This window comes from Cibotium barometz, chromosome 11 (genome assembly GCF_041138505.1).
Source record: "Cibotium barometz isolate CiBa-2024 chromosome 11, ASM4113850v1, whole genome shotgun sequence".
Lineage (NCBI taxonomy): Eukaryota > Viridiplantae > Streptophyta > Polypodiopsida > Cyatheales > Cibotiaceae > Cibotium > Cibotium barometz.
In genome coordinates, this window is record NC_141056.1 from 16,371,014 (window position 1) to 16,385,559 (window position 14,546).

The following is a 14,546-nucleotide window of genomic DNA, read 5'->3' on the forward strand; positions in this document are numbered from 1 at the left end:
GCACTTCAATGCCTAAATCCTCTTATCTTGCTCAAATTCCTCGACAATTGCTAAAATTCCCACCTCTTAAGAAGGACATACCTAAAACCAAAGATAAGGCATTAACACTACAATTGAAGCTCTTTGGTAGATCAATGTTTAAATAATGCGGTTCCTTATGCCTTGAGAGGATTGTGTTCTTTTTTGAGATGATCTTATCTAAAATGTTTTTGATTGGGATTGTAATGATGGATATGAGTGTTTCTAAATTTCATTGTTCTACGTCCAGATAACTCCTGATGGATACTTGGCAAGATACATGTCCACCATGCATTGACCCCGATAGTACTCGACCTGAACATCGCGGGGGTTATAGTGCTCCTCCTTTTCAAACTCATTCTAGGTACTTCTATGCTCCCTTCGGTGAAAATTAATGTGGGCATCACTTTGTCACGTTATTCTATCAACAGCATCACCCATTTCCACATTGTCAAGAGTGTGCACGACTCGTATTAGGAGAAGCTTCACACATTTGTTGGATATGCCGCTCTTACTTTAGACAATATGGCACGGGCTTAATGAAACAAATTGTGGGAATTACACCCCAACGCCATAATCTTCTTAATGTGAGAATACTAGAGAGAGGACCAAATCAACGTAGATTACTTGAGGAGGTTCAAGCACAACAATGGAGGGATACATGCTTAAATGACTTGCAACCACCTATCTTGCAAGCCCTCCTTCCCCAAGTCTCAACATGTCAATTTTGGATCAATATGAATTTTAATACATCTAACAAAATGGGAGTATATGTAGCCCATAGGCTTTCTACTCAACAACTTATAACAAGATTCATTTAGCTTTCTACTCAACAACTTATAACAAGATTCATTTAGCTTCTTATAAAAGAGTCCCTTCAAAATGTAGGACCTTGCTTCAATTTCATTACCCCAATTGTCCTCCTCATCTACTCTAAGTTGCTCCTTTGTACTTGTGCACTTGATCAAGTAGAAGCCCATACCTTCTTCATTTCCCTCCTCAGCATTGACAGCAAATTTATCTCCTACTTGGAGTGCTTCGCTTAGTGCTTCATAGTTCCCTTCATATGTAGACTCATCAAATTCTTCATCACTATTTCCACCATAAGTTGGAGTTATCCTATGGTAGCTCTAGCTTGTCACATGTATCTGCATCTTCTCCATTGATTGTGCATGCATGCAATACAGTAACAAGACAGTTGTCTAGATGAAAGTGCAGAGCCATCTTGTTTTGAGCAGCCACGAATACAATGCAATGAGCGTGCCTAGGGAAAGCTTGACAGTCCCATCAAATCTCTCGATTCACATCTCCCACCTTGACCTCCCAAAATATATGATCTACGTGCCTATGCTCGGAAGGGTAGTGTGCAATGGATCCATTGGATAAGTTTTGACTTCAATTGCTTGTGTGTTAAAGCCCTCTTCACAACTGCACCTACCCCATCATGTTATCCCTTTTTACCATGACCACTACCAAAAAAGTTCCATGCCATTATTTTTCCTGTTAACCCAGCATATCTCCCAACAAAATAGAAGGGCCTCTTTGCCTTAAATTGAGATGCAGCCCTATCAAACCAAACCCAATGTTGGTTGACATCCAAGTCTTTGTCCTTCAACCATTGCCAATGAAGCATGAAGCAATGTTACAAAAGTGTATAGTCTTTATCACCTCACCTCCAGCATGATAGTAGGTAATTTGCACAAGAATGGTGAATTGATTGGAGTACCAATGCATGGATTGGATTTTATTTTATTCCTTGAAAGAGTAATTTTCAACAACGAATTTCACGACTGAAACAACTACATCATCTGGAAAATGCACAATGTACTCCTTCAACTATTCAGGCTGCCATATCGATACACATGAAGTCATGTTTGATGAGCTTTTAAAGGTAGCTCTTAAACAACTGTAATAGATCAGTGCAACTCATCTCCTTGCATACAAGGTCCTTCCTTTTTTTCTTCTTTCCACCTTCAGAAGTGCTTATTTCCACATCCTCAAATACTCTCACTTCTGCGATGGTTTTTGCATCTTCAAACAAGCTCTCATGGGTAAAATTTTAGTTTCTCTGCTCCACACTTTGTACATTCACCCCATGAGACATTTTATTGCATGGTAAGGAGAAAAATCTTGCCTAGGGCACAAGACAGAATCTATAACCTTTGAAATGCTCTTCAAAGTGTGTTTAGATGCAGAACATTGACATGGTAGTGATGAATCCATGCACACCGTGCATGTACACTTGCACAATCCACCATGGCTTTTGAAGGCCTAACTATGCATATGATTGACAGCATCCTTCAAAAATGAAATTTTCACATGGTAGATACAACAACATGATAACCTGTCCTTGAGTTTTTGTGGACAAAGTATGGCTTCGCTCACTCAAAAGCACAAAGCTAGTTGCGGCATTGGGGAAAGCATCCTTGAAACATTGGAAGAGCTCAATTTGCAATCCAGAACATAGAAAGCATGTAAGCCACCTATAAACATTAATAACTATTAAGCCACCTATACACCGCTATTAACAGCTAACGCGCTATCAAAGTTATTATACAGCTATTAAATTGCTACTAGAATCTTGTCTAATTGTTAGTTATCAATAAGCTAGTAGACAGCTATTGGGTGCAAGAAAATCATTAGACAACTATCAGTAAGCGATTAGGAGGCTATCTCTACTAGCTTTTAGGTAGCTAATAGAGCTGTCTACAACTATTAGCAGGAGTGACCAGCTAGTAGTCAGATATAAGATAGATAGCTATTAGATATAATTCTATTAGGTAGCTATCCAACAACTACTATTAGGTAGCTATCCAACAGCTACTATTAGGTAGCTATCCAACAACTACTATTAGGTAGCTATCCAACAGCTACTATTAGGTAGCTATCAAATAGCTAATAAACAACTATAGGGTAGCTATTACATAGTAATTAGACAGTAATTAAATTGATATTATAATGTTGTTTAACAGTTAGCTATCAAAATGAGCTAGCAGACAGCTATTGGGTGGCTATTAGACAACTATAAGTAAGGAGGCTGTGTCTACTAGCTTTTAGGTACCTAATATCTGTCTACAATTATTAGCAATGACCAACTAGTAGTCAGATATAAGATAGATAGCCATTAGATATAATTCTATTAGGTAGCTATCAACAACTACTATTAGTTAGCTATCAATAGCTATTAGGTAGCAACAATATTAGAAGATAAGCAGCTATTCGATATCATTCTATGAGACATAGAGCTATTAGTAAGCTATTGCACTACTATTACACAGCTATTAGATATATAGAGCTATTAGCTATTAGAGACACATCTATTAATTAGTTACACAACATCTAATATATAGCTACTAGCTATATACAGATATTGGATAGCTATTAGGTATAAATTAAGTGCACAACTATAATTGAACTAAGGTTGCTATTAGATTCATATCTAATAGCAATATACAGATATCTGTATATAGCTACTAGCTATATACAGATATTGGATAGCTATTAGGTATAAATTAAGTGCACAACTATAATTGAACTAAGGTTTCTATTAGATTCATATCTACTAATAATAGCTACTAGTTGAAATAGCTAGTTATTTATTAGATATCTAAAAGATATACAACTATTATGTATACGTTAGGTGAGCATGTATTAATCAAGTCTTAGTTAGCTACACACTCTAACTGTTAAGTATCTATTGTCTATCTATTAACTAGCATAGCTAGTTACCTATTGGATAGGCTTGAGATATATACAACTATGAGAAAGCTATTAGGTAAATATTAGATGCACAGTTATTAAACAACTATTGGGCATACCTTTGATACATCTAGTAGATAAATTGGGTGCTCGATGTAGTTCTTTTGACCAATTATTTTTTGACATGTGTCCTTTTTGTTAGGGGACACAACACGAGTCTTAGTTGTCCAAAAATTGACCACCAATTCCTTTACCTCATCAGGTATGTGGCTTCTTGGTTGTTTCCTATGACATGTGGAGAAAGACATCATGGAGTTGTCATTTTCAAGTTCTAGTTGAGATTTTGCCACATAAAAGTTCCTTCTATCAACGGATAGTAGCTTAGAGACATCAGTGAGTTTGAGGCCAGCTGACTCCTCTGATTCTTATTAGTTTAAGAGCATCATCATGGTAGACCTTTTGAGGAATAATTCATCCCCATACTGTGGCTTCTTCAAACTTTGGAGCGTGTTGCGAATATTTACTATGAGTGACATTTGAACATCGTTTTGGTGCCTTGGAGCTGTGTCTTGCAAATCTTTTAATGACGGATGAAGGATTAGCTGATTGAAGATGTCTTTCTTAGTGGTCATGTCCATTCCATTTGTTCACTGATGAAAATACCGCACAATCTCTTTGGAAATTTATGCTCTTTTTTGCCATCAATGGTCTCTACATGGTCCCAGTTTCTTGCTTCCTCTTCTTTTCTTTTGTTTCTGGCTCTTTGTTTTCTTTTGCATTGTGCTTCATATTCCCTAATGAACTTACATTCCTAGGATGGGAGTGCATTGACCTATAACATATAAACTTATGTTAAATCCCCACTTTTGCATTACGTAGAAAGAGAGAGAGAGAGAGAGAGAGAAATCAATGTTCAGACCTGCAAAGTTTCAACCTCTTCCAACTCGTGTAGTTCCACCATGTTTCTTTTTTGTGTATTCAGTTGGATAGAGAAAGAGAGTATTTAGCCATCTGTGTGTGTGTGTGGGAGGGGGAGAGAGATAGAGAAGGGGACAGAGAGAGAGAGAGAGAGAGAGTATTCAGTCGTCTGTGTGTGTGTGTGGGAGGGGGAGAGAGAGAGAGATAAAGAGAGGGAGATGGAGAGAAAGAGAGAGAAATGCAAGCTTTGTTTGTGTGTGGGCACACGAGCGTGAGAGAGAGAGAGGGAGAGAGAGAAGAGAGAGAGAGAGAGAGAGAGAGAGAGAGAGAGAGAGAGAGAGAGAGAGAGAGAGAAACAGAAAGAAACTCCAGCCCGTGACGTGGGAGAAGGGAATCGTGAATTGTAAAATGTAAAAGTTTCAATAAACTCCAACCTGCGACGTGGGAGAAGGGAATCATGAAGGTTTGAATTGTAAAACCTAAAAGTTAGAATTGTGAGGTTTTTTTCGTAGAGAAAAATGGATTTCTTGAAATCTAGGTTTAAACCTTTCAAAGATCTAGTTCACTGCCCAAATAGCATTGTCCGGGACACAGTTTTTTTGTACACATTTTCATGCTTCAACCCAGAACACATTTTTGCAGAATTTTGAGCTTTTTCTCTTTTCATTTCGTGCATCAGCTGCCTCGTGCAGTACAAGTTCTCCGTGGCTCATTTTTGCCTTTACAGATTTCTTCTTTTTATCCTTTCTTTTCTTCACTTCCACTAGGGTTTCCTATGAAGTCTCGCTTGAATCATCCTCCTTAGTTGTGTGACACTTTTCTTGTGCTTCCCCTTTTGCCTTCTTTCTTAGCTTCTTTTTTTTGCCATTTTGGCTAGCTCAACCAGTTCCTCAAATTGCTCTCTTCAGTTTCGGCCTGCTGCTACATGGATGTCCCGACTTAAGCCCTTGGACAAACCAATCTACAACAATTTGCATCGAGGGGGGTCGAGTTTCTTCCGCCACTATCTGCCCCAAGCTTAGCAGTTTTGTTGCATAGGCTTCCACATTCATGTCTTCTTTTATCAGAGTTCTCTCATTTGATCATAGAGTTGAGTTGCACACTTTATCTTGAGGACTCTGCCCAAAAAAGTAGTCATGACCTCTTCATAAGTCTGGAAATGGTTGTCTTGGTATCTTGATACCCACTCCGTGGCTCTGTCTTTGAAGGTGTTCATGAAAGCGTCTCTGTGGGATTTCACTTAGCTTTGGCTCTTCCACATCCCGAGGTATGGCTACTTTCTAGTATTGCTCAAACCTCCTTACATGCAAGCCTGAATCTTCCCCTTTTTCTCCTAAGAACACCGAGAAAGTTTTGGCCAATGATGTCATGGCTCCCTTAAACCTTTTTTGGGGGTTTTGTTGTTGTGGTTGTTCTTTCGGAATTTTTTGGGGGTTTTGTTGTTGTGGTTGTTCTTTCAAAATTTTTCGCTCCACCCTTTTTGGGCTTCTTGGACCTGGATCGTGTATAGCTTCTAGCTCTTGGCACTCCTTTTCTTGGTCCAAATTATTCTTGAACCCCGAGACTCCGTCTTGCTCGTGTGGTGTTGTGGAAGTTTTCACACTATCTTCCCAAGCAAGGCACTGCCAGCTATACGAGATTTCTAGAGAGCTTCTTGGAAGGCATTACTTTTCTCCATTCTTAGGTTCACCATCATGAAAGAAGGCATGCCTGAATCCATTCTTACTGGTTGGGTAGTGTGGCGAAAGGTTCTCCGCGAGATGACCTTCCCAGAAAATTCCCTCCATGTTATGGCATTTTCGTAGGCTTGATATAGAGTTAATTGTGCAGAACCAGAGTTTTCCTTTTTCTGAAGGTGAAAAGTGCTACTCAGAGGAGATTTTTTTGCTTCACCGCAGTATCCCATGAGGAAGAATGGATATCTTTCAACAAGACATTTATCAGTGGTTTTGCAGTAGTAAATTCCTAATAGGATTGCCAGGTTTTTCTCGCTGCTTTCACTCTCAATGCAATGGCAAGACAATAGTCCAGAGTAACGCACCAGTCAGGCAATGTCGTGGGAGACATGTAGCCACCCATAGCTTCTGGATTTGAAAACCAACTCTAGTGTGGTCATGGGGACACATAGAACACTGCTCAGCTTGGAACTTCTCACACTCATGCTCTGCCCTCACACTACCACATAACTCTCTCACTCTCTCTCTCTCTCTCTCTCAAGTACACAACATATTTCTTAGGATAGAGTTACATCATTCCTATTCAACACATTGCAGCAATTACACAGAGACGAAGAGAAAAGCAACATTGCTCTTGTATTACTTCAAGAAATAGTACAAACTCACAACTGAGCAACTACTTGACATAAGACTAAGGACATGCTCTTCTACAATCTTCAGCTCACACCTTTTTTTCTCTCTCTCCCCCCCACACACTTTCCTTGCACCATCCTTTTAAGCTCGGTCTTCTTGATTGGCAACGGCTACTCCGATGGTTAAAACCCGCCATCTTCACACGTGTAGTAACAAGGTGGTGCTCATGATGTGGAAGGTGATCAAACTCACACTCTACCGCCATTGAGCTGTTGGGCATAACAGTCTATGAGTTGGACATAGAGTTGGGAGCTTTGCACTTGTTATAGCAGCTCCCTGTTGATGCATCTTTCGAGGAGGTGGCGATGGTGACAATGAGCTCTTGCATGAGGGAGAGGAAGACTCAGACTACACTCTCTTACATCGATTCCCCCTTTGTGACCCCTCACCTCCCTCTACAGGATAGTCCCACTAGCATGCCTCACCTTCTTCATCATGACCTCACTACATTCTGTGTGCCAGTGGCCCACACCAGGCTTCAGTTTTGAACTTCACTCTGCATATGTAACTACCACACTCGAGGACGGATAATTTTTTTTACCAAGACCTTGTTACTCATTACTAAAACACTCAAGGAATTTTCATACATGCACAATGTATTTTCAAGCATACTTATGTGAGAAGGAGGAGAATAAAATCATTTGGAAAAACTTTCAATTTTGAAAGACATATGTAATTCTTTCATTTGTAATGCTATAAAAACAATATGCTTGTATATGCTTATAGCACAAAAATCACAACACATTAACGTGCTTTCACCCTTAAGCTAGATAATGCTACAAACACTTCAAGAACCAAAAGTGAGCCAAGAAGCTCCCATGCTCACAAGGTTGGAAAGGAGAAAAAGAAACAAGCATTGGCTAAAGTTGAATAGGAAGTTAAAAAAGCATTGGCAAGAAAGGAAGAGTCAGACGAAAGGTTCCTAATCATTTTAAACCTTTGACATCAATGAAAGGAAGGTAGTTCACCTAAGGGTGCAATGATCAAAGGGTGAACAAACAAGGGTCTCCTAGTCAAGTTATGTCCTTACTAAATGAATCCAAAATAATTAGTAATTATAAAGGAAGAAATTGTTAAACTCATTCTTGCACGAATTACTTGTTGGTTGTTTCTATTGATGGAATTTGACTTTACTAATAGAAAAGGTTCACAACATGTACTAGAAAATCACATGTCAAGAATACCTAATGGATAATTTGTACTAGCAGATCACATGTCAAGAATACCTAATGGAGAATCTGCCATGATGAACTTCTAGATGCTGCACTGTTCAAATTAGATTTAGTACTAGAATGGAGTGAAGAGATCTGTGAATATCTTGCACGTAGATTTCCACAGGATAAGCTATTGAACAAGAATAAGACGTGAGACAACTTATTAAGTTGGCTGCACCTTACCAATTGATAGCAGGACAACTGTATAAGCTACGCAAAGATAATGTGCTTAGATGGTGTGTCAAGGAGGATGAGTTTATGACCATTTTGGAAGAAGCTCATAGTGGGATCACTGGCGGACATTTTGCAAGTGAAGTAACTACTCGAAAGATCTTACAAGTCAGGTTATGGTGGGGCCAACTATGTTTGGTGATGCCATGGAATTCATTAAACATTGTGATGAATGCCAATGCTTTATGTAACAACCTTTTGAAAAATTAGGAATAGACTTTGTTGGATCCATTAGCCAATCTGCGTGTCAAATGCAAGCCCGATATATAATTGTTACCATAAACTATTTTACTAAGTGGGTCAAAGCAAAAGCCACAAGGAAGGTAGATGCTCGTACAACTGTCAAATTCTTATACAAGCATGTCATATCAAGATTTGGGTGTACCTTGGAGTTGGTAAGACAAGGACTCCCATTTCATTAATGAGGTCATTGATTGACTGTATTTTTAATGGTGCACCAAAAATCATCATTGTACTATCCCTAGGCAAAGGGATAGATAGAAAGTACTAATAAAGTTCTTTGTGGCATCCTGACCAAAACTGTAGAAGCTAGTCGTAATAATTGGGAGCATAAGTTGATAGTGGAAATGTGGGCTTATAGGATTTCCTATAAGATAGCTATATGACAAACTCCTTTTTCGCTCACCCACAGGATTGAGGTAGTGATTCCTATGGAATATTTAGTGCCCAACTTGAGGATAGCATTGCACAGAAAGAACATATCAGGGAGAACGCTCTAGCTGAGAGGTTGATTGAGTTGGAAAAGCTCGATGAGACTAGAGTTGTTGCTCTCCATGGGATGACAATAGAGAAGCATAGGCTTAAATTATGCTTTGATCAAAACCTAAAAACGAAAGAGCTACAAAAAGGAGACTTGGCACTTATATATAGAGTCAACTCTTTTGAAGGAAAGAAATTAAAATATCAAGGGCTAGGTCCATTTAGGGTGGCAGAGCTCACCTCCTAACGTGTGACTTGCACCGAAACCATTAATGGAGTTGAGATGCAAGGCTTCATAAATGGTAGCAAGCTAAAAAAGTATTATGGACCCTTTACCCAAGATATTCTAGAACAATCGCACAAAAAGAAACAAGAGAAGATGAAACAAGAGAGGCTCAGGAAAGAGGCACAAGAGGAGACTAAGGCAAAAGCAGTCAAAGCCAAAGCAAAACAAAACGAGCTAACATTAATAGTAAACATGGCTACTTAAACCCTGATCAAAGAAGATGATCATGAGATAGATCCTACTTGCCTCAAAGGTTGGCTCTCCTATTGAAGGAAAGACCACAAATCTTCTTGCTATACGATTGACTCGGGAGTAAGTCACAACTTACTCTCATATGAGATGTGGGTGAAACTAAACAAACCAGAGTTAGAATTGACAATGGACAAAGTTAAGGAGGTGCATGAAAAACCAATAGAGGCCTTTGGAAGTCTAAAAGTTAATATTTCCACTAGAAATAAACCTTGGCCATGTAAGGTTTTTATAATGCCTATAGGTGCCTTGGAAGACGAGATGTTGCCTAGATGGAGTTGGATTTCAGCTATGGGTTGTGAAGTAGATTGGGAGCAAAGGCTAGCCCACGTGTCATCCGAAGGATCCAAATATATATTGCCATTATGGAGTTCTCTAGACTCAAGTAGCAATCTAAAGTCTTAACAGCTAAAGCCACCGACATTATTATGTCTCCCCGCTCTAGAAACACCGCAAGTGCCTCAAAGAAAGGAAGTCCGTGTGGTGTCAGAGGAAAAAGGCAAGAGTCCCACCTCATAGCAAACCTTTTAAATCCAAAAGCCTCATGTTCACAAATATTGGGTTCCCAAAAGACTACTAAAGGCATAACGATACTATAAAGGGAACTTGAAGATTTGGGTAGCTAAACAATAAAGCAATTAAGAAAAGTCATATATGTAAGAACCTTGCCATCGACCACCACAACTCAAACTACTACACCAAAGTCAAGTAGAAAAACTTGGAAAGAACAAGGATGGCAAAAATGGATCCCTATTAAGAAATTAGCCCTTCAAAGCCAAGTAACAAAGAAGGTGCGGGTGCCCAAAAATAAACCTAGTCAAAAATCAAGCCTCCTTTTACTAATCTTGGCTAGGAGGTCAAGATCAAGTGGGAATGGCGATGCAAACCGGTGCCTACAAATGTGATTGGAAAGCCACAAGAACCTTCCCAACCCATATGATTACTAATCTTGGCTAGGAGGTCAAGATCAAGTGGGAATGGCGATGCAAACCGGTGCCTACAAATATGATTGGAAAGCCACAAGAACCTTCCCAACCCATACGATTGCTAACCTAAATAATGAAGCAATGAAGTAAAGTATCTATGCAAGAACCTTGCCGTCAACCACCATCAAATCAAACTACTACACCAAAGCCAACTAGAAAAACTTGAAAAGAACAAGGAAGGTAAAATATGGTCCCTATTAAGAAATGAGCCCTTCAAAGCCAAGTAACAAAGGTGTGGATGCTAAAAAAGACCTAGTTGAAAATCAAACCTCCTCAGTAATCTTGGCTAGGAGATCAAGATCAAGTGGGAATGGTGATGCAAACTAGTGCCTACTGCAAATGTTACTTGGAAGCCATAACAACCTAAACAAAATCCACAAGAACATCGCAACCCAATGTCACATAGAATGGCCAACAATCAAACTGGGGTAAAATAGAAGAATCACATGATTCCCTACCCCAAGGGCAAAGCTGTTGTAGCAGACACATAAGACAACTTATCCAAACAAGATATGTTTACACACAAGAGCATGCTATCAATTCTATGGATTGGCTAATTCAATGGGATGGAGCAAGCGTTACTATGTTCTGCGAAAGGACTACAAGGTTTATATCAATAGACCCCTTCCACATCAAGAGCTTCATCTAGATATACTTGTAACTGATGGAGGGCTAGGCCAATAAAGATGTCATGAAGAACCTACAGAACCTACAGTAAAAAAATCGAGAGGACTAACTTGCAAACCCAACACCATAAGAACCCTTTGGATCCTCTCCACACATAATCAAGACAGATTCATCACCATGATTTTGCAGAATCACATCCGAGATTCCTAACCCCCAGAATCACCTCACACCACATTTGACCAAATACATCTTAGTAGCCATAAATGATCCTTGTAATGTCTCATCAACTCCTCTAAGACCTCACATGTCCATAAACATTAATCTCTATAGTCGTGATTCTACATGAATCATGGCCATGATTCTAAACCTAACAAAATTGTGTCAAGTAAAATGAACCAAAACTATAAAAGCCTAAGCCCCCAGGTTGTGTTGTGATTACATGTGCTTAATTTCACTAGTTTGATGCATCTCACTTGACGTGATTCTCCACCAGGATTCATTGCCCCATGATCACAACCGTAGTTGACATGATCACGACGACAACGGTAGAGGCGTGACCATGGCATGCATTCCAAAAACAATGAGGTCTTATCACATGTCACATGCAGTAACACCCAATGCTGTGATCCCACCAACTATAAATAGGTGGTTTGTCCTTCCTCTTTCTTCTTACTTTTAAGTTTTTTTCCTTCAAGCATTGGTCGAGTGATTATGCTTGCACCTGCTGCATTACAACCACTCATCACCCCCACAACCCATAACTCTGTCTAGGTAGTAGGAGCATCTTATTCCCCCTACATCTTTCTTTCATGTTCATAATGTCAGCTTCCACCACATTAAAGTTTCCCAATTGAGCAAAGAAATAAAATATACTACTTAACATTATCACACCAAGCACCGAGCGTGGTAGTGCTTGGTGTATATTTGGACTGGAGAAGCTTTTTGGTCAAAAGACCATTTTATATATGCACTATCATAGGGAAACTTTTAGCAATTGGACATGGTGCACATTTTGATGCCTTATCATAAATTATGAAAGGAAAGCCCGTGGTTTTTGTTTTTGTTTTTGTTGAGATTTGGACATGGTGCACATTTAGATGCCTTATCATAAATTATGAAAGGAAAGAGTGGTTTTTGTTTTTGTTTTTATTGAGATCTGAACTTTTCGTGTGGCATATGTAAAAGGTGGACTGTTGTATATGTGGTTGGATAGCATACTAATATAAATATATATATATTTCCAAAAAAAAGGAGGAAAGGACAGTAGCCTAGTATGAAAAGGTGTATGATAGGTAGCCTAGTATGAAAAGGTGATACGATAAGTACGAGGGAGGGGTATAATTGTTCTTTGTCTAGTATTGATAGGACTAGTGTCGCGACCTTTCTCCAATAGGCAAGAAGCATTTTGCGTTTAGGTACATGCAAAAGATATATGTGTAAACTCACTCTTCCTTTCCTTTTAGAAGCTAGGCACATTAAGTTACACACAAACACGCATAAGGATGTACATATGTATGTACATGTACGTATGAGTATGTGTACGTGAAATCCATTGAAACCATACATGCCACAACTGGAAGATATGTGTAAGTGTGTGCGCGCCTATGAATGCATGTGTGCATGTCACATACACACATGTAAATATGTGTTTGTGTATGCGCACGCACCCATAATATCCATAGATACTAGTCACACTCATAAATATATGTATACATTGCCCTCAACTTGCCAAACTAATATATAAAGACATCATGGCTGCCATATATATCCATATAGAAGCTTCTAGCATTACAAACCCATAAAATGATGAGTATCTTAACACACATGAACACAACCTCAAAACAATCTTCGGACAATAGGATTATCTCTCCTTGGTAGCCTATATCCCGCGCCTCCATCTGGCAAAATGTATGTCATAAAAAATATTAGCATTAAAAATATAACCCTCGTAGAAAAAAGTTGGATAAGGATAAAAGCTCACAAAACTCATTGGGTGGATCAATATTTGAGTCGAACGGCATTTAAACAGGCTTGTAAATAGCAAATCAAAAAATTATGTATTGTCCAGTGCCTATGCACCGAAAATCTAACTTATCAGGCTTTTCATAATCCACAAATATTACACGTACATAAAGCTGATCTGCAACCTTCCACAATCGTAGATTGTAAATTCCTAGGAGCCCAAGGCTCTCGTCGCGTAACTGTCTCGACCATACAAACCCAACAATAATCTTGGTTCTAAAAAGTGAAGATATTCCCTATTGCAAATGAATGTTTCAATAAAAATATAAATTAATCAAACAAAACACAAAAGCTACATAAAAAGAAAGTTTGTATATATACCGTAAAACACCAGTGCTCTCTAACAGTTTGATAATTAGAGAAGCTATTGCTTGGACTTCCCACAATGGAGGGTCTACAATTCAGCCATGAATATTAAATAAATCTTGGAAAACAATAATACCTAAATTATAGCAACAAACGTCTAAAACATTTACCTTCAATATCTTGTCCATCACCATAAACGAATGAAAATGATCTCCTTGCCACATCCATCCTAAGAAATATATCCTTCATATCAAATATAACACTCTCTCTCTCTCTCTCTCTCTCTCTCTCTCTCTCTCTCTCTCTCTCTCTCTCTCTCTCTCTCTCTCTCTATATATATATATATATATATATATATATATATATATATATATATATATATATATATACACACACACACACACACACAATATAAGGACACTGTATATAAAAGCAATCCAAAAGCAAACAAAGACTGCACTTGCACATCTTCAGAAACATTCTCCAATCAAATGCTTCCTTCATTGCACAAAGAGAGGTATAAATGTAGTCTCTTACATTTGCAAAGATAGGTATAAATGTAGTCTCTTACATTTGCAAACTGCCATTTACATTTAAATTCTTTGACATGCCATTTGCAAAACCTCCTTGTAGAAAACATTGGTTGTGAAGAGTTCATTTGAACCTGTTGTGCCACTTTCATATTCGATAATATACTTTACACACACTTTCACTTCATTGGATGATCTAACACCACGTGACATAGCGACGTACGGTTGTCCATGTGTGAATACTTGCGTGGCCAAATAAAGTCCCAATACACTCAATGTTTGTCCTTGGGACTTATTTATTGACATACCAAAAGCTAACTTGATAAGAAATTGTCTCCTTCTCTCATGTCGAATGGAAATTGAAGCATAGT

At 38.7% G+C, this 14,546-nt stretch overlaps 1 protein-coding gene across 1 annotated transcript; it reads right to left on the reverse strand.

The window, feature by feature from the left end:
• Positions 1-982: 982 nt before the first annotated feature.
• LOC147633829 (uncharacterized) lies at positions 983-4,355 on the reverse strand. The gene is given in 2 exon segments (XM_086805593.1): positions 983-1,007; positions 3,832-4,355. Coding segments are annotated over 2 exon segments (549 nt in total).
• Positions 4,356-14,546: the final 10,191 nt, after the last annotated feature.